This window comes from Empidonax traillii, unplaced genomic scaffold (genome assembly GCF_003031625.1).
Source record: "Empidonax traillii isolate 1590-97213 ecotype Southwest subspecies unplaced genomic scaffold, ASM303162v1 scaffold287:size763773, whole genome shotgun sequence".
Lineage (NCBI taxonomy): Eukaryota > Metazoa > Chordata > Aves > Passeriformes > Tyrannidae > Empidonax > Empidonax traillii.
This window is the reverse complement of record NW_020955480.1, coordinates 619,867-640,623: the sequence shown is the minus strand read 5'-3', so window position 1 is coordinate 640,623 and position 20,757 is coordinate 619,867. Positions and strand designations below refer to the sequence as shown.

At 46.2% G+C, this 20,757-nt stretch overlaps 1 protein-coding gene across 1 annotated transcript in view; it reads right to left on the bottom strand.

Annotated features, from left to right (window-relative positions):
* Positions 1-20,526, bottom strand: part of MCF2 (MCF.2 cell line derived transforming sequence) — a 62,780-nt gene extending 42,254 nt beyond the window's left edge. Inside the window, exons 1-4 of the mRNA XM_027890427.1 lie at positions 20,447-20,526; positions 8,177-8,245; positions 7,516-7,630; positions 2,130-2,220 (exon numbers count right to left, since the gene is read on the bottom strand). Of these exons, the coding sequence (XP_027746228.1) occupies positions 2,130-2,220; positions 7,516-7,630; positions 8,177-8,245; positions 20,447-20,501 (330 nt within the window). The 5' untranslated portion in view covers positions 20,502-20,526. The remainder of the gene's footprint in view (positions 1-2,129; positions 2,221-7,515; positions 7,631-8,176; positions 8,246-20,446) is intronic.
* Between the last annotated feature and the right edge of the window lie 231 nt (positions 20,527-20,757).

Here is a 20,757-nt window from a genome sequence, read left to right as displayed (position 1 = left end):
CAGGCAGCTGTACAGGCAGGCAGGCAAACCCTGCCGGCACTCGGCTGGCAGCCCCGCTCTCCTCCCCAGCGCCGGGTTTGCTTTTAAGGTGGAATGCAAAAAATCATCCTGCAGACGGGGCCGGCTCTTTCCTTCGAGGATTGGGCTTTCAGCTTAGAGATTTCATCCTTCCCTTCCCTTCCCCCCTTGCCATTATCTCCAAGGTACATTTTCAAGCCGTTTAGTATTTTAGGGGGAAACTAAGGAAAGATGCTACAGCCAAAACCTGAGGCTTGACCCAGCAGTAGGGCATCACTTCCCAAAGCCAGGAGTACCAGCATGAGCCTAGTTTGCCCATGCAATTAGAGACATACACAAAGAGTTAATGCAAAAAATCTGTACAGTCTGATATAAAAAATTTTTCTGGATCAGATGCACAACCGCAGAGCTGAAATCGCATATACATATGCTCAAAAAATAGGACACATTCTGTATTTCAAATTCAGCTCCTTTGCACTCCTTTATTCCAAAATTACACAAAGATCAGAAAAAAAGATTTCTCTAATTGCAGCATGGCTTATGGCTTATGATTGGAAAGAACTGAAGATTTAATTTTTTTGTTTTAGCTGCACAAAGGCAAGTTGAGATACCTCCTGGACACAGAGACAGCTCTTTAGGGCCAGACCCTATTTTTAAGACAAGATTCCCAAGTCTTAAGATTTAGTGGACACAGGTTTCCTGCTTCTCATCCCTCTTGTCACAGATCACCTCCCCACCATTTACATGGACAGCCCCAATAATGTGGGCAAAGTCACTTCTCCACATGGACACAGAACATATAGCTACACAAACAGGGTGTATGCTTAAAGGTCACACAATAATTAAATTTACTTATTAAACACAAAATGAATTACACTTCTCTAGAAGCTACAAATTAGGGCAGAATTTTTTCACATTTGAAACTTCCAAATTATGCAAAGCAACCACGTCATCCTTAAAGGGTGCTCTTGGAACCAGCACCTGTTCAAACACTGGCAGCAGAACTGAATTTTGATGATCACTTTAAAGAACCACTTTTTAAATGCTGCTTCTTCTCTAATGGTATGGAAACCACACTTGGAAATTCAGTTTGTAACATTTAGAAAAGTCAGAACCTAAAATCTTGTCAATGGTGTCTTATGCACACTGCAAAAAGGGAGCCCTCTTATTCCTCCTCCGAGATGCTAACCAGCAAAATGCCATCAAAAAGCCAGATATTTTTAACACTAAGTTCTGCTGTACTAGTATTAACCATCTGAAATACTGTAAAATCTAACTTTATCCAATCTGACCAGAAACAGGTAAGCGTTTCCTTCCTCAGAACATTCCATTTACTTCACTCTCTGTCAGGTGGATCAATGCCTTTAACTGTTCAATGATGCAAGCAGAAACAAAGGCAATAATAACACACCCAGATTATTTTCATTGATTTATCCACATGGCATGTTCTGGTTGGGAAAGGATTTATCAATTAGCTCTACCTATCCATGCTAATAGATCCATGCATCTATTAACGTGACTTTTCAATACCTCCAGGCACTACTATAAATCCATGCTCTGATTCCAGAAGACACAACACATTGCTGAGTTGCAAAAACCATGCTTTTGAGATATGTTCAGGCAAGATATGTGCTGATGGTGTGCAGCACATAAACATGTGTACTAGATTATTTAAACACATGAATGAATACAAACACTTTTACAATAGATTTTTCCATGCATGTCCACATACAAATGCTTGTGAAGCCTGTTTAAGGAACCTAAAACTTTCAGTCACTAACAGTTAGGTACAGTCTCACAAATAACCAGCGTCTAAAAAGAAAGTATAGGAAGCCAAAGTTTCCACCCATCAAAAGCATAGAATGTGGCACAAAACACATTTGAACCACTATGAAAAAGTACAAAACTAAGTAGATGAATCAAACAGGAAAATTAATACCCAAACAGCTCATTTATGCACTCAAATTAATTACAGGGCCATAAAACAAAATACTACCTAGAGAGAAAACAGAAGCATCATTGCTCCTGGTTCCCAGTGTTTTATGAGAGAGATATGTAATGGGCATGGTGATTTAGTAAATTAAAAGAAATTAACATTAAAGAGGACTTACTGCTATTTTTTGGAGAGTCATTTTGACTGATGTCCATGTGTCCAATCTTCTATCCAGGATTAGGATAAATTTGGTGTCAGACTCATATTGACTGTCAGATAAAAAATACCAATAACCAGATCATATTTTGAGGAAATGTCACTGTTGCCCCCCAAAAACCCCCAAACTCATGAACATGGAATGTAAACCACATTTTGGTATTTCCGCAGTGGCTGAAATTCCCTTTGAAGAAATCTTTCCTGCCAGACTCTTTCCAGTGGTGCTCAGCAACAGGACAAGGGGTAATGGATACAAAGTGAAGCACAGGGAAGTCCATTTGAATATGAGAAGAAATTCCTTTATTCTTAGGGTAGCAGTGTACTGGAACAGGATGCCCAGAGAGGTTGTGAAATCTTCTCTGGACATTCCAAAAACCCGCTGGAGGTTTTGAATATCTCCAGATATTCCAGTGCAACCTGCTCCAGGTGAATCTGCTTTAGCTGGGGGGTTGGACTAGATGATCTTTAAGATCCCTTCCAACCCAAGCCCTTCTATGATCTCCACAGCTTCCTTCCCACTCCAGCCTTTCTGTGATTTTGTGATTGTGGTAGCCCAGGGTTGAGCATCACTTTGAATTGTGTGGGAGGTGAAGACAGATTGCTGGAGACAACAGATTGCTCTTAGAACCCAAACTGGTCTTGAGAAGAATGTTGCAGAGGCCAGAGACAGCTGTGCTCCTGCCCAGCAGCTCTGGAGTTGCCAGAAGCCTCCTCCAGCTGATGCCCCAAGACCTCCCTGCCTTCACTGCCCACCTCTTCCAGCTGAGGGAGCTGCCTGCTTCTCAGGTTTCATCAATCAAGTGATGATTCCTGCCTTGTTTCAGCACAAGGCAACAGAAGTGACGCCGAGGGAAGGGCAATGCCAGCTTGGCAGAGGGAAGGGGGGAGCTGGTGCTGTTGTGGCTTCCCCAGCACCTCCCGCAGTCCCACTGGGGAGGCAGCGATTGCTCAGAGGCACTTTCTGACACACTCTGGTTTAGCTGGCAAGCACAGGCTTCCTGACATCCCTTTTGACACCCAAATCCTTTGAGTTGCTTTGAAATCCCCAGTTGTACAAAGCAAGCCAGCCGTACCGGGGGTGCCCAGTCTGGCAGGGGACCCAACGCCCGGCTGAACTCCTGTCTGTAATTCAAATATTCCTTTCCCAGGTTAGCTGGGAACAGCTCAGCCAGGCTCCAGCTGTGACAATACACACTCCCAGGCAGCCTGAGTTACAAACTGGAATCGTGTTTGCACACAGGTAAGGGTATGCCAGCCTGTAACCAAGCCCTGCAATGCAAGTGTATTTACAGGATACTTAAGTAATATTTACAATATTTATTTTGCGGATGCTGAAACAGGATAGCCATGTCCCATGCCACCCTATCCAGGTGCCACCCTATCCAGGCAGTGTTGGGGAGAGACTCCCAGTACACGTGCTGGCTCCCCAGAGGTGGGTCATGTATCTGCACTGGGCACGGCCCTGTGTAAGCAGCCTCCTGCAAGCACCGTCTTCACTAATTCCTGTGTTTGGCAAGGAAAAACACATGGTGGATTACTCAGAGAAGTATCACATGGCAGACAATACTTGGCAACTTCACTAGAGAAGGAAAAAAAAAAAAAGACACTTGAAGCCAGTGCAGAAGCTTTCATTCAGTACACATCTTGCTGCTCTGGTCTGTGACAGCCACAACTCTGACAAATATATTTCAAAAGAATTAGCAGTTGTGCTCAGAGGGATAAAAAATAAAATTCCCTTTGGCTCACAATAACAGTTGACTGAAGATATGTAGAGGCATCTAGGATCCAAGCTATCCTACAAATATATCTTATGGAATTGTAGTATCACACTCAAAGTGCAAAGGTTTCATGTGAATTTATTCAGTGCCTTTGAGATAGAGCAGAAAACAGCACAGAAAAGGGGTATCAGATTTTACACATGGGTCATACACAGAACTTCTGCACAGAATTTTTGCAGTTATACATTGTGAACATGACTTTTCAGCCAAAACCTTTACTAGCTGAAATAGTTCCAGCAACAATGCAGGTTTGTGTTGGTTCTGTTCACCCACACCACAAACTAAACAACCCAGGTGGGAGAGGGGCAAAAGATCCTTCTGTTTGAGGCAAAAGTAAAACACTTTGGTTTTACAGCACAGAAACAACTCCCCAACTCCCCATGGTATTAAAAAATATAAAATAATGTTTACAGAGCACTCCTGTCATCATAATAAAACCTGAAGAAAAAAAACAGAATCCAAGTAATCTGGAAAAGGCAGCCAGACTGTAGTGCACTGCCAGTTAATAAAAATATGCGAAAGTAACCTGCTTACTTGGGGCAAGGTTATATTCAGAGAGTAGCCTCCAAGCATGCTAATTTACGTTTATCATTTCCCTTATAGAAACAAAGAAGAAAGTTCCCAGCAGTCCAACAGCCTTGGAACCTACTGTGGGAAATCTTAATTTTACTCTGGGGCCAGTGGAGCAAGTCTGTGACTATTTGCAACCCAGGCCTTGTAGGTTTATCAGATTTCCAGGCCTGCAATATACCTTTTAGACTGACAAAATAAAATAAATCAGTGCTATCTACCAAGGCTGCAAGGGGTGTTCATTTGCATCCAGCGGCAGAAAGATGGAGACAGATAACCAGGACAAGGATTAGTTCTCTCTGAGTGCTTCTTGTCACTTTTTTTTTCTTTTTTTAAGTTATCTTTAACTTTGTATGTGTTGCAGGATGCACCAGACTAAAAATAAAGACCTGGGATGTTTTGCAGGAGGACTTGAAATTGGATCCCAGAGTCTGCAGTTGTGAGATTTAGCACAGGACTGAGAGACTCTTTGCCGCTGGTGTGATCAGGGCACATCATCACGACCTGTCTAATATTTAAATTCAGAGGTATTTATAGCAAACAGCACCCTTCACTGTGCCACCGCTCTGTGTTATCAGTCACAGCTTTAAACCACTTGCACCTCACTTCCCAAGCTAAGTGAAACATGCAGAGTTTGTCTAAATACCAAAAAGCTGGGTAGTCAAAGAATAGAACAGAGTATTTCAGTAGGAAGAGACCTACAGTGATCATCTAGTTCACCTACATGACCAATTCAGGCTGACCAAAATTTAGAGCACGTTAAGGGCATTGTCCAAATGCCTCTTAAACACTGGCAGCTTGGGGTATTGATCACATCACTAGGAAGCCTGTTCCAGTGTTTGGCCATCCTCTTGGTGAAGAAAGGCACACAGCCAACACTATATATAAAGGGATTTTTTTAGTTTTCAGCAACAGTACTATTTTTCTTTAATGGTAATTAGGACAGGTTTTTTTGTACTAACAATCTTACATATATCATAACTGACTTCAACTCCTTTTTATTTGTTTCTTTAATCTTCTGTCTTACCTTGGAAGAGATGAATTCTTTCAGGCTAGAGAAAACACCTGTATTTCTTGTAAAGACCACTCCATAGCAGTCTTCAATCCAAGCCTGGATAAAGTGCTTTATCACTTCCAGGATCTCCTTTCTGCAAATACCAGGATCTGTCACAATTACCTGTCCCCCTCCTTCAAGCACAGCCTGAAGACAGGCAGGGAGGTATTTTGAGTTGAATGTGCAGGCCATGGAAGGTGAGGACCTACTACTTATTTTCCTTAACAGCTCCTTCACTCAAGCACTTTCTGCAGCTGCCTCCTTGCCTGCAGCACGCTTGCCAGGAATCCTAAAACTTACCTACAGGACTCACCTTCCCTCCTGGCTCTGTTATTAATGCTCTCACCTTGAGGAATGAAGAGTAGCTTCACTCCTTTATCTAACAATTATTTCCAGGAGAAAAAGGCCTTATGAAATTCAGCTTCCCAAAGTACTACAAACCTGACATCCTGTGAGGCTTACTCAGACTAGTATCAGTGGGACGCTATGCAGTCTTTGCTACTGCTTGCATGGGAAAGGCACAGTGTGTGTGGGTTTGAGATGCCCCTGAACATCCACAGGTATGTAGTAAGGAGGTGTTGGTGTACCCACAGCTAACTCTGACACACAGGTCAAATATTTATCTATTTTAGGGACTTCCTGGGCCAAAGTCTAAGCTCTGGTCCCATGATGTGATGCAGCTGAGAGATGTGTACACAGGGGTACCAGAGCTGACACACACCTACCACCCTCACCTAGGTGATGCTTTTCCTTGCTTTCCAACACCACAGCCTTTTTGGCTCCAAAGGGCTAAGAAGCACAGGTGTTTAGATGTGTTTACTGGGTCAGGCTGTTATGGTGGTAGGAGGAGCAGAGAAGGATGATTAAAGTGATTTTACTAAAACATGCTGAACATGCTTGAATCACCAGCAAGCTCACAGCTCTCATTAGTTTCTTGATTGAGTTTGACCTATTACAGGGACAGCAAGACTGCTCATCATGCTAATGCCAGGGTGTTTACAGTCATATGGAATAAGAAGCCCTGGAGAAACCAGGCAGAGCTGGGAAGTGCAGATGCATGGACACAGGCTGCCTGCACAGGATGGAGAAACCCCTCTGGCTGTCACATACCACGGCAGGGTCCTGTCCTGCTGGGAGAGTGTTCCACAGGCCAGGAGCCCGTAAAACCTCAGAGTCCATCAAAAAGAAGACAGAGAAAACAGATGCTCTCTTTTTTTTCCATACAGAAGTCGGTAAAAGCTCTAGAGTTCTTCTAAAGCAGCCACTGATGGAAAGCTCCCATCTAGCTGCTGTCAACCTGCTCTCCCTGCAGGAAGAAATTTGCCAAAACAGGCATTATTCAAGAAAATTAAGCATTCCAAGTAACTGAGTCACCAGGCTCAGCAGCAAGAAATAGAAGGGTCATTAATCTAAGTTTGCAACCCTGTATGAGGCACAGGCAGACTGTCAGCAGCTTAACCCCGAGACACAGGCGGATAATGGGAGCTACTCAGCCATCGCCTGTCATGGGGACCCCAAACGGTTTGGTCCTGTAATTAGTCTCCTGCTCTGGTTCCATTTCTCTTTTTCCACAGTAATGACTCTCTATTTGTACATGTCAAAATATTACTTTGCATTGGTATGGCATATTTTAAGTGGCGACCCATGCCAAAGCTTGAGGAAAGCTTCCTGTTAATTACAAACTTAATAAACTAAATAAACTAAACATTCCACCTGACAGGTCAGCGGGATGATGTCCACTTCTTACTCTGCAGTTACTGGCACCTTAAGGACCACACTTGGGCACCGTAAGGGCTTGCATCATTCAGCTTTTCCCTCTTCCTTGCTCTGAGAGCTGAAGATGCCCCTCAACCCCACATATGGCATTACCCCGAGCTCCCCTGCCTGACCTAGGCAGGACTCACACTCTGCCCACCATAGGCAAGAGCTAGAAGAGAGCCTCATACCTTGGGATTGACGTTAGGTATGTTAAGACTTTAGACACAATCTCCTCGGGCACCTCGTTGAAGCGAGCGTTGTCAGGGAGGGTGATAATCCAAGCCTTGTCCTTCCCTCGGCCACCTGGAATAAAAACAAGGATGTCTCCCATGCTGTGCTTTCAAGGAGGGCCAACAGCAAAGACCAGGTCCACCAGTCACATCAGAAAAACTGCTTCCATTGTTATAGAGGTTTTTTTTTACATCACCAAAATAGCAAAACCCAATCCAAGCACAACACACACAGGCAGGTGGTAGAAACAAAAGTATTAGTTACCAGATATTTCCTTTATTTACTGAGCATACTTTATATGGGACAGCAAAAGAAGTCAGAAATACAAAGACAAAACAGCACACATGCATGGAAATACATTTCAGAGCAAAGCACTTGTTAATGCATTGGGAAGATAAGACTACTTTTACAGTACAGCACGAGACAGAAACCTAATCTACTCTTTCAAACTGCTTCAATGTTTTATTAACAACATTTCTAGTGGCACTGGATACTACCTGATGGGTAATATTCCTTGTAGAGTATCATTTTGCCAAATAGTGCAGAAGTTTGTTTGGAGTATTTAATTACCACACAGATGAGAGCGAGAGAGACCCTGGAGAAGTTCTCGGTACTCACCAGACAGAAAAGCAAACTCTTTCATCAGATCATCACTGATGTCCTTTGCACAGAAGGGTATTGTGGTTTCTGGAAAAAGGGAAAAGCAGTAGTCAAAAAGAAAGCACAAATTCAAAGCAAACCTATTTATCAGCGTGCTAATCCAAAGGTGGAACTTGAACCAAACGCAGCTTCCCTAAATTACACATGAAATTTTGTAACAAAGGATACATGGATCTTACAGAAAGCAATGTTTCTAATAACAGTAACAGGCCAAATGCCACATGTGAGTAACAAATGTATTCCAGTAAATGTACCATGGGAGCAGTGCCCGTGACCTTGAGTGCTCTCCCCTCAACCTCAAAGGGTCATATCCAATGTAAATTTGGGAGTTAGTTAGTAATTTTATTCTCCTATTTTACAAAGTCTCCCAGTGCTTCCTAGCCTTGTCAATACAAAGGGCTGAAGTTTCTGCTGGGAGCAGCAGCATCCAAGGCTGCTGCACTGGGAACAAGGTTGGGCTTTTAGACTGTTACAGTCTTTAATTTTGAACAAATAAGCTTCCGAAATCATGTGTTCACCTGGCACTGAGCCATAGGCACTGGAGAGGCTGTTGTTTTTATGTTCAGTTCTTAGATTTCTTTTTAATTAAATAATGGGAGAGGCTGTTTTAACACCATATTTAGCACCATGATCATTTCAGTGTCAATGAAGCACATCGGAACAACATACACAACTTAGCCTTTCCCTGGGAGAAGGAAACAAAGACCAGACTGACTAAACACACGAGAAGCTTATAGGTAGTTGACATTTTTCTGGATTATCTATATATGGAATGATAGCCAAAAATTAAACATCCTTGTTACCGCAAATAAATGTTTTAAAGCACATCTATACAGATTAAAATCCTTGGGCTTTCTGATAATGAAATTTTAAACACTGATTATTTCACAGAGTTGGTCCTAGGGAATAATCTTCTGGCTGTTTTAAATCAGACAGGCTGCATACTTCAGCATACTCCAGCATAATCAATATTTATTCTATTTACCATTTCCCAAAAGCTTTCTGGTCACTTTTAGTTTATCTAAAGATTTTTCAGGCCTTTACTGGGCTGTACGGTGCTGCAGCACAGCAGCCCAGATGTGCAGGAGGTGGGGGGTACTCTGCCTCCCACAAGTCCCACCAGCCATGGGCTGTTTTCTGCCCTTCTGTGCACATGCTGCTGTTTTTCCTCTTGTAGATAAAAATGCAGTTTTTGTTTGTTAAGGATCAAGCCTCAGTCCCATTGGCATCTACAGAAACATTCTTGATTTTAACAGGCCCTAGAATCGGTCTTGGTGAGAAAGAAGTTTGCCTTGCAAAGATATTTCAAATATTTGTCTCCCATTCAACTGCTTCACCCAACTTGAGGACAAGCAGTGTCAAGAGATTTCTTCTCTATTCGTTGACTTTTTTACCAGGTCAACAGTTTCATACTGATAAAATTCACACTTAGTAACTTAATGAGCTCCAACAAAGGAAGTATTAAACATGTGGGCCTTTGGAAATACAAGACAAAAGCCCATACTGTGCACATATATTTGACTGAAATCATTGTGGGGCTGCTCAGCAGCCTGTCTATGTTCACAGTCAGGCTGAAGCCTGTCCCCAAAGCTCACCCTGCCTACCCCTGGCTTTCCCGGAAATGCAGCCACTAGCAAAGCCAGGCATAGTTTTGCCACGTGCTGTAACACCCACAAGTGACTCAAGCACTCGACAGTAAAAGCAAACACAGCTCCAGGTTGACAGTAAATGCAGCTTTTGTTTTGGTTCTGCACTGATATGGGAGGGATATGTCAGTTAATTGAGAGCTGATCAGGAAACAGGCTGGGGAAAGGGGTTTAACCTTTTCATGGTAAAAATATCACTTAATAAAAAAGTTTCACATTATATTTTCTCACTGAGAACACAAAAATCTGCAGCCTTCAACTACACTGGAGTAACTATGGTTGGGAAAAAATGAGCATTTTTGCACAGATGTTTTCAAACTTTGCTTTCCAGAAAAGAAATATAATCTCAGAAACGCATGACCTACTCCCAGAGTCTCATACTGCTTCTTTCACATCTTTCTTACCTACAATTTCCCCATGATTGTCATGGAAACTGCAAAAAACACTGGATGTTTTAATCCTACCTGTGCTAGGGCCCGCAGTAGGACCTGCAGTAGGTGGGCTCAGGTGGCCCCAACCCCACAGCCTGACAGCTAAGCACAACATTGGGGTCACGACGGCAAGTGGACCTGACATTTTGGAGTTTGAGGTACAAAGCATTATAGGAAAACATTTCCCACCATGCTCAGGAGTCATGGTTTACTCGCTCCCTAACATTTTATTCCACTGAATGTTTCATCCTTGACTTTGGCACAGAGGTGGGCACCCAGATTCCTACCCCCTTATGACTTTGAGTATCTTGCCTCCCAAGGGATGACAGTTTTGGAAGAAGGCACTCAGCACCTGCAGAAAATCAGGTCCTTCTGAGGAGTGCCAAGTTGAACAAAATAACTTGTTCAAGGAATAAGTAGGTGGGAGTACTTTACTGCAGGCACTGAAGACGGAATAATTCCATTACCATCCCTCCCCATCTCCTGTGGGGTAGAATAATCAAACAGTGACAGAGGAGCAGGATATCTGCCCTTTGGCAAGGTCAAGGCATAACAACAGCCTGATTGTGGTCTGACTGGAGCCACTCCTTGGCCAACTCATCCTTGGCACTCGCTCTGTGTTGGCCACTGAACTCAACCTCCTGGGCAAATATTAGGGAAAATCAAGTCCTGGCATCAAATTCACAAGCGTGTTGCTGTGCCTCAGGCACATTGGTTGGATGCTGAAATAGATCCTGTAGAGAAGCATGACCTTTGTCCTCAGATATTAATCTCTGGAAAAACAGCAGTCCAAGGCAGTGAGACACCAAAGATACCCACCTCTCAAACAAGGCCTCATTTGATGTTCTTGAAAAAACTGGGTATTTCTTCTTTAAAAGACACTCTTGGGACAGAACAGAAAAGACCCCAGGGTACCACCCAGCACTGGCTATGAACAGCACAGCCAGCCTGCATGTCACTTGGCACAAGGCAGAGGAAGTTAAGGGTTCATAGAAGTCCAGTTGTTTCTTTCAAAGCCAAAAAGAGGCTTTGTGATCATCAGCTATTACAAAATCAAACCTGAACTCCCCATGTTTTAGCATCCAAGAGTATATAAACTACACTGCTGTCCCCACACAGCTGGTATGGCCTCAGGTTTTACTAAAAAACAGCAGCATCTGGATGGGTAAATTGTCATAACAGCGTAGTATCATTTTTATTAGGTTCTAAATTGGACATTTATAAAATGCTGCTGCAATTATTACATTCAGAGACTCTCCTGCAGGGAGATCGTTGCCATGACGCAGAGTTTTGGAGGACGTATGAGGCCAAGCAGGGAAAAGACAAAGGGGGAATTCAGAGCTTTCTACCCCACTGAGAACAACTAACGTGGCTCAGCAAGGAGCCCTGCTGTATCTGTCCTGTCCCCATCCCCTGGTTTACACAGTCCAGAACATTTGGCTGTGCCCCCTCCACAGGGCCGTGCCTCAAGGCCATTGCACAGACTGCAGTTGTGAGAATGATGCCCATTGTCAGCAATCTCCCCTTTCCAGGCGATTCAAGCACGGAGGGACTTTCATGCACAGTGGAGGTCTGTAGTGACATTCAGAGAGAAGACAGCTACTGTCTGAGTCCAAATTCCTCTTGTAACACTCAATTAAACTCTGAAGTGCTTCAGTCTTTAGCACCTATTGTTTTCTTTCCTTTTCCAAACTTTGCAAGCCCTCAGCATCTGCAGACAGCAGCTGTGTAACACATCTGCCAAGCTGATGTAACAGCGCCTTACACTCACCACACTGGCCAAATAGTGTTTGCTGCTATGAAATCCATTTGGAGATGGCTTTGTTGTGAATGAAGAATAGCAGCTTTTCATGTGGGGGTTGCTGTTGTAGTCTAGGAAACAAAACTGAAGAAAACCAAATGAAAAGGGTAAAGGATCACACTGAGCTTCTCCATGATCTGCCTGTTCTCGGCTGCTTGTCCCTTTGGGCAGCTGGCACGGAGCACAAACTAGGCTGAATGTGAGGATTAAGCCATTCCCATCTTTGCTTTGCACAGGAGTGGGAACCAAACTCCACTCAAGGAGAGTGCCCCAACCGTGAACCCAACACAGTGAGGAGAGTGGCCCTTCCAGCCTCTCCTGCTGAAGCTGCTCAACTCTGCAAAATTATACATTCACTGGGGAAAAGAACAGAAGCACAGCCCTATTTCTGAGGAAAAAGACCAATGCACAACCTGTGATCTGTCCTCCAACTCAGTCCTGATTGCCATACACACTCCACACTCCAAACACCCTAAAGGAGTGACCCTGCAGCCCATCACACACAGCACTCATTTTGGATAAGGGGAACAATTAAACTTGACATTTAAACAGCTGTAAAACCCAAAGAGCTCCTCCAAGAAGAATGACAGAAAACAATCCTACAGGGCTCCTTGCTGAATGAAAACCTGAGTCTCTATCGTCTTGGTCTGCTGGGTTTGACTAGAACAAAGTTAATTTTCTTCAACGTAGCTTGTATGGGGCTGTGCTTTACAGTTGTGCTGGAAACAGTGTTGATAATTTATGGATGTTTTTGTTATCACTTAGCAGGGCTTACACAGAGTCAAGGCATTTTCTGCTCCTCACCCCACCCCACCAGCAAGTGGGCTGTCAGTACACAAGGATTTGGGAGGGGACATAGGTGGGAATGTTGACCCCCAACTGATCCAAGGGATATCCCAAAACATATGGCCTCATGCTCAGCATATAAAGCTGGGGAAGATGTAGGAAAGGGGGAGAGTCTGGAGTGATGGGGTTTTGTCTTCCCACCATTCCATGTGACAGAATTCTGCTCTCCTGGGGATGGCTCAACTGCCTGCCCAGGGGAAGCAGGGAATGAATTCCTTGTTTTGCTTTGCTTGGGTGCAAGGCTTTTGCTTTAGCTTTTAAACAGTCTTTATCTCAACCCACAAGTTACCTCTCTTTTACCCTTCTCCTTCTCTCCCTCATCCCGTGAGGAGTAAGTGAGTGAGTGGCTGTAAAGTGCTGAGCTGCTGGTGGGGTCAAACCACAGTGTTATCCAAGGTAGCAGTGGCCAAGCCTCACCCTGCTTCCTCACTGATCAACTTCAAAAGACTTTGGATTCAATACAATACACAATTCAATGCAGTTCTCCCTTTCTACACACCATTTCCAGAAAGCAGGAAAGAGAGAGTTAATAGGGAAAAAAATATTTTACATCGTCTGCAAACAGACTTTGTGCTATACAAAGCCTGTGCCAAATGACAAAGTGACTGTCCCTGACTGTGGGGAAGGAGAGGGGCAGGAGGACAGAGGCATCCAGGCAGCTGCCCTTATTACCTACACACTGCTTCAACTGGTACCTTCTGGGGGATCTGCCCCACCTGTGTGGTCTCCAGGTGGTGGCTTCCCCAACAAACTTACACCTGGAGTAGGATCCTAATACCCACATGACCAGATCCATGCTCCTGTCTCTCCATCCAACTCCATACCTGCCAAGGAACAGGACACAACCCTGTGTACAGGCAGAACAGGTGTTTACACAGTGTTTGTGGGAACTGGAGCCATGAGGGTTTGGCAACCAGCCAGGTGGCATGAGGCTGATGGAGATACCGAACAGCACGTGTATTAGAGAACATGTGGCAGAGAATAGGACATTGTGCTCCTCAACAAGGACTGCTATATTCACCAGAAGGTTATTTACAGGACCTGATCTGAGCAGAGAACTGACAGCCAAGGTCCTGAGGCTGCTTCCTGGCTCTGAGACTAAACTCTTTGATAGCTGGGAGCAAATCGTGTCTCCATTGGCTTCATGTCCTCAGTTGTGAAAAGAACAGGCACAAGTGCCAGCAGGATACGGCATTACCAAAGAGTCATGAGCATGTTTGGTGTCAAGAAGAGGAAAGACCCCTGCAGCCCCCATCCATCCAGGTGTCCATGTCTGTAGGGCTGTGTGAGAGCTGGCACCAAAGGGCAGGTGTTACAAACCCTGTAGAACTAACCATTGGATGGTGCTGTACTGACCTGGACAGCTGGGTAAACCATGGGACTGGTTTCTGGGTACATCAAAAAAATGAAGATCTTGGGATCAGCCATAAGTCCACCAGCCAGGACTCAGTGGTTTCCTCCCCAGAGACTTCAGACTCAAGGATCATTCTCTCCTACAAGTGAGTTTTCAGTGTGAAGGGTCACAATGGCTCACAGGTCACACCCCAAGGACTTCTAAAGATTCACAGGGCAGAAAAGTAGAGGGACCTGCTAATAAGAGACATTTCTACTGATTTCCACCAAAGTCATCCAAGAAGAGCACATTGGGGTTAACAACCTTATGATGCACAGCCTGCATCAAATAAGTATCCTTCTCTCCACACTTGCACTCAGCTGCTAAAGAAACTTAAGAGACTCTATTGTGTAAAGTGAATAGGCTGCTGTGGGTCTCTCCTGCATCTGCATGTGATCTCAGGTATGCTGCAGAAGCTAAATATGTCATCATTAGTCATTTCTAACAGCACCTCTGAGCAGCACCACCCTCATATGCACCAAAACCACATTTAGCTGGTTGTGCATCCTGCCTTGACACATAGGCACTGTTGCTGTCCAGGGCAGCCACACAGAGAAAATTCTCCTTCAGCCATCTCATCATATGAGTAACAATTTCTGCTGCTGCATGAACACCTGGCACATTCAACAGTCTCTAATTCCAGGTGGTGCAGCCATTCCCCTTGCCAAGCAGGCGACACAAAAGACCCACTGAAATATTTATGGCATAAAGCTTCAATACCTTTGACTGCTGCAAATCCCTTTGTCCCCTCCGCCCATAGAAACAGCTCCCACCTCACTGAAGCTGGGGGCTCACAGGAGCATCTGCTCCCCTGAGACCTGGGCTCAGCCTGCAGGCACCTCCCTCCTATCCACAGCCAGTCAAAACCAGATTTTCATCTGGAGGGACAGATTAGCAATTAGATTAGGTTTATAAAAGCCTCTTTTTCTGGAAGAAGTGATGTATTGATCCTGAGAAAGAGGGGTCTCCAGGGTCAGTTCTGTCAATAGCCTGATGGCAAACCTCCACCTGCCACACAAATCTCTCAGTAAATCCTCGACCTGGCAGAAGCATTGCAAAAGCCACTACTACAAGGTGGCTGAGTTTCCACCTCTGATGTTTCCTAGGAAGAGCACCAGCACGATACAGGGGACAGGGACCTTTGGAACACGGCAGGAGTCATGGATGACAGTGAGGTGCAGGTGCTGGCAGCACACCCTGGTCCAGGCTACAGGCAGCAGCAGGTCCAACCCAGGAGCTGCCAGGAGCCCAGTGATGCTGGCAGCCAGGCCTGGGTGGACCTCAGAGAGTTCACTACAGAGGCAGGTCAGCATCAAACACCTGCTTCAGAGCCAGACAGGACAGACACAGCAACAGCCACCACGCCAACATTTCAAAGGGACAACCCAGTCCCTGCAAATCCATGTCCTGGAAATGCCATGAAAGCCCCAGGGGGGTTAGTCCATCACTAGGCATGATGGGTTGGTCACCACGCCAGGTTCAAGGGCTCCTTCAATTATCCTTTGTCAGACTGGGAAGGGTTTTTAAGGAAAGGTTCACTCTGTTTTCAAGCTCCTTCTTCTACTTCTCCCCAAGCACCTGCTCCAACACAGTGTAGGAGGCAGGATACAGCACCAGATGGTCCTCTCTTCTGACCCAGGGGCTGTGCTTCTCTACCAAGACCTTCCGGGGCTTATGTGCAGCCGATGCTTCAGCATCGGGAGTGTGCTCAGCTAAGAAACTGTACAGCAAGAAAGCACAAAGCTTCTGAAAAACTAGAATGACCTTTTCAAAAGGCTTAGATTTATATACACTGAGGATAAGAGGAAAAACGCAAAAGAAAATGCTGTGAAGGGAAAAAAGAAATAGGGAGAAATTGTTAACTTGGTGCAGTCCAGGTTTGTGGATCATCATACAGGCAGCATGCCCATCCCACAGAGGACTGTCCTCACAGGACCAGCTGAATCACCACCTTAGAGTAGGAGCTGATCCATGTGGTCAAAGAGGGATCAGACACCATCACATCCAGGCATGCACAGAATAACCTGGGATCTGGCTCCAAGGCCGAACTTGCAAGTCCCAGAGCTGGAGGTTCCTCACTGAGCATCCCTCCAGTGGGGAAACACCAGCTGTGAATGAGCAGGAATACCCAGGGCACTGACATGGCACAGCTGCAGCCACTCACTGACACACAAAACCAGCCAAACCTCATTCCTGCTGACCATGGGCCATCTCTGCCAGCAGAACAAGGTGCAGCCAGCCAAGGATCCCACATTTGTGGGAATGTTACCCTCCAATATGTTTTGGGAACTGGAGCGAGCAGGAGGGTCCACAGGAGTCAGGACTGTGCCATGTTGCCAATGAAGAGGAGGACGCTCAGGGAAGGTTAAAAGGTCCAGGGTGTCCCAGTGTGCTGAGGACAGTGGAGTTTTGAGAGGGGAGATCTCTTCCAGTTTAGATTTAGCAGCTGACAAATGGTAGCAGCTTTTCTAAGAAAAGATGAAGCAAAAGCAAACTATATGGCAACAAGGCTTACGTGTTACCTCCTGTTATGCTCTGATATTTTCATGTCCAATCAGAAAAACTGTATTCTGGTCTCACACCAAACTAAGCAAAAATTGGGAAAGATAAAAGCCAGCTCCACCATACATGAATTTGTGTCTATTGCAGGAAACGTAATAAAAGATTCTCAACACCCACTCCTGAGGATTCAACTGCAGTGTGGGAGTTGAGAAAATCTAGTTTCTTGCGTTTCTACTACTTAGGAGCTTCAATGTACTTTTAATTTTCTCCTATTTCCAGTTTCAGTCTCTCTTCCCTTACTAAGGGAGCCTATACAGGTTGGTACCAGGGCGCGTTTGCCAGCTGTGCAGGAAAATGCACATTTAGCCTCTGCCACCAGTCCACACCTCCCCAGCCAACACCATCAGCCTCAAACCAGAGCCCATTCAGCACAAAACAAAAAAAAGCCCAATAACAACATACAGACATCGGTAACTTTCCCATCATCATTCAATACCATGCAAGCGCTATTTTTTTTTTTTTCCAAGATACATTCCAGCTTTGGGTACAAAGTAATTCTTCAGAGATGTATCAGCAGTAAAACATTGGGCCCCACTACCTACCTAAGGAACCTGAGATTAGGTTCACTAAGGTCACTGGAACAATTTCTTTCACAGCCCATATAGCCAGGAAACTAAACCATGCAGCCAGGTTCCCCCAATGGCATCACCTGGAAACTCAGCTGCAAAGTGAGGGAAAATAAACACAATTTTTTCCTGACATGAAAATGGAAATGCCCAATTCTGGCATTCTCCTGCAGCAGGAGAAAGCCAGTGGAATAGAAACTGAGGGAGGAAGGATATTGTTGGTGCTTGCTGGCTGTCTCACACCACCCAGCCCTTGGACAGACATCCCTGGAGCAGCAGGATAACTGTGCCTGCACTGGGTCCCAGGGAACAACTCTGCCCCAGGAGATCCTGATTCACCCCTGATGTATAACCAAGTCCAGCACTGCCTGGGAGGAAAAGAGATTCAGAAAACAAGGCAGCCCCACCCAGTCACTTCCACCAGTACTCCTCACACTCCAGTTCCTCTGCCCACTAATTTTCCAATGACCTTTCATTTCTCTGCGTTAGGGAAGCTGGCAGATGAGATGACTGAGGCTGAAGCAGTGGAGCAAACTGAGGAGTGTGGGACCTGAGCTGTGCTCAGCCCATGTGCCAAACGACCCCCGTGTTGGATACACAGTGACGTGTATCCAACAGCACAAGGTTGCCCAATTGCAGGATGAGGCTGAGGGAACTCTCCTAGGATTTCCTTGGAAATCCTACCTGCCAAAACCAACCTTTACAAAATGCTCCTACTGCAGCACAATCAGGGGCAATGTCTGAGTTCTGAACTCCCCATCTCCAGGCACAGAGGAGAAGCTCCATGTCTCCATGTGTCCTCCAATTCAGTGGCAAAAAGAGCACTTCGGAAAACTCTTTCTTTTCTCCACCATGTTCTACAATTCAGTTGCTCCCTCCTACACAGCCATGCCGTCACTCCACTTTTGTCCTGGTACATGAATGATAAACCATTAAACTGTGGTTATAGCAAATGTCATGTAGGGAGAGGAAGTGCATCCCACATACTAGTGACTGCTCCCAGACTACTACTCCTCTGTGGCCCACCCAAGGGGGTCTGGACTGACAGCAGCACAGAGCTTTTGGAGGCTGCTGTAGCCCTTCAGCTCTGCAAGGGAGCCCAAGCCTTTTTAGAGATGAGAATGGCCATAAAAGGCTTGGGTTTTATACAGGCTTCTATCTCACTGTAAGGGAGATATGGAGGGAACATCACCTTCTACTAGAAATGACCAACAAATTTCCAGTACTTCTGCGTGAAAAGAAACGGTTAAAACATGATCCCAGATTAGGCTAACTGCTCAGAAATCCGAGATGAGGGAAAAAACCTTCTGATTTATTTTTAATCTCATGATTTGGGGAACTTTACTCAACTTTGTTTCTTTTTCAATATCTCATTTTAAGAACCTATATAGATGCCAAGTCACGCGTCCGGGTCCTGCAGCTATAACCACACAAGTGTGCCTTTGTGGGGATATTTTTCTTTTGTACGAGCATTACACAAAGGTCAGCTGCCAAGAGCTGGTCAGGAGAGAGCACTCATGCTCACAGGAAACCTTCTACCTGCTTTCACCTGGCTCCTGTTACATCGCACATAACAAACGTTCACCACCTGCATCCCCATCCCCGTGTCACCCAGCTCCTCTCCAGCAGCGTGGGTGTTCTGTGCTGACACCAGCACAAGGAGGATTTAATCACATCCATTCAAGCAGCATCCTTTCCTAACTGACCACAACCATCCCTGCCTATGTTTTCCTACTCTGTTTGCTGGGTGCAGGGAACTGAACAGGGTTCAGTGGGCAGGACAGCCAGGATAGAAGGTGCCACTGGCATCATCCCAGAAGAGTATGTACACAAGCAGCTCCTGAGAAGCAGGTGGCACGTTGGTTAAGTCCACACCTGTGACCCATCCTCTGATAAATTCTTCCTGAACCCCAAACTGGGCTTTTCAAAGAGGCCAAGGAACCTGGAATTAGACTTTTTTTTTGGGTCACTGTGTCTTTTTTGTGTCTGGCACAGCTTCAAGTGCTCTGCCAGCTGTGAACATACAAGGAATGGTACCTTTATCTGCCTTTGACTCCTGCATCCTCTAGGAAGGCTGGAGTCACCCAAGGCGCCACTACCCTTCCTGGATGAGGAAAGACCTCATTGCAAAAATACAGGTACTCCTCATAGGAAAAAAACATAATGAAAAAGTGAGGGCTCCATACAGATCACTAAGATCCCTACAGATCTAAGCAGATCACTGTCCATCAAAGGAAACATTGCTGAGGCAGCTACAGACTTAGGAAAGGGATCAGATTGCATTTGCTTCTCACATTCAGAGTGTGCAGCCATAGAACCACAGCCACATCAGTATAGTGCTGCATTCCTGGCATAATCTGGGATTCAGAGGTGTCTGAGAACCAAGAAGTGAGGAAGGGAAGAGGGGGTGTCTAACAGAGCAACAAACACCTTACACACATCTAGTTCAGACCCTGCGAAAGAGCAGTCATTGCCATCAGGTTGAGATGCAACTTCCCAGGGAGGAGTTCTCTAGTTCTGGCCATGGGAATCTGAGCAGGGGACTCGCACCGGTGAACACTCTCCTGTCACCGGCAGCATCTCCCGTCTTCAAACCGCACTTTGAGCCACGCATTCCAGTGACACAACGCGAATGTCAGCGGCGCAGTGGGACACAGCTTCTCAGTAAAACCCGGGGCCGTTCCGCACCGACCGTGCGTCCATTGAACACACAACAAAGTAACACCTCGAGTGCTCGGGAACACGCGTGCGACGAACCCTTCCGACGCGTCCCCGTGCCTACAACGCGCCCGTCTGCCCCCGGCACCGGCATCGAGCCGAGGATCGGCCGGGGAAGGATGGAGCACCTGTGGGCTCCCCGCCGGGATGGGGAGCGACAGCCGGGAGCCGCTGCTCCCATAGGGGAAGGTGTCCGGGGAAAGCCCTTCGCCCCCCGCCCGCCGCCTCCGACACCTGCGAGCCCCGCGCCGGCCTCGGCACTCACCGGCGGCGGCCTCCAGCAGCGCGGCGGAGCGCAGCAGGCGGTAGTAGCGCTCCATGTCCCCCGCCGAGGTGCCCCCCGGCGGGGGCCCGGCCGGGGCCGGGGCCAGGGCCATGCCCCGGGCAGCGCTCCCCGCCGGCAGCGCCGCCGCTCCGGCACCGCCGCCCCGGGCCCGCGGCCGCCCAGGCGGGGCCGCCCCTCCGACCGCCCCCCGCACCGCCCCGGCCGCCCCAGCGACCGCCCAGCGACCGCCGCCTTCGGCCCATTTCGGCTTTTTTTTTTTTTTTTTTTTTTTTTTTTTTTTTTTTTTTTTT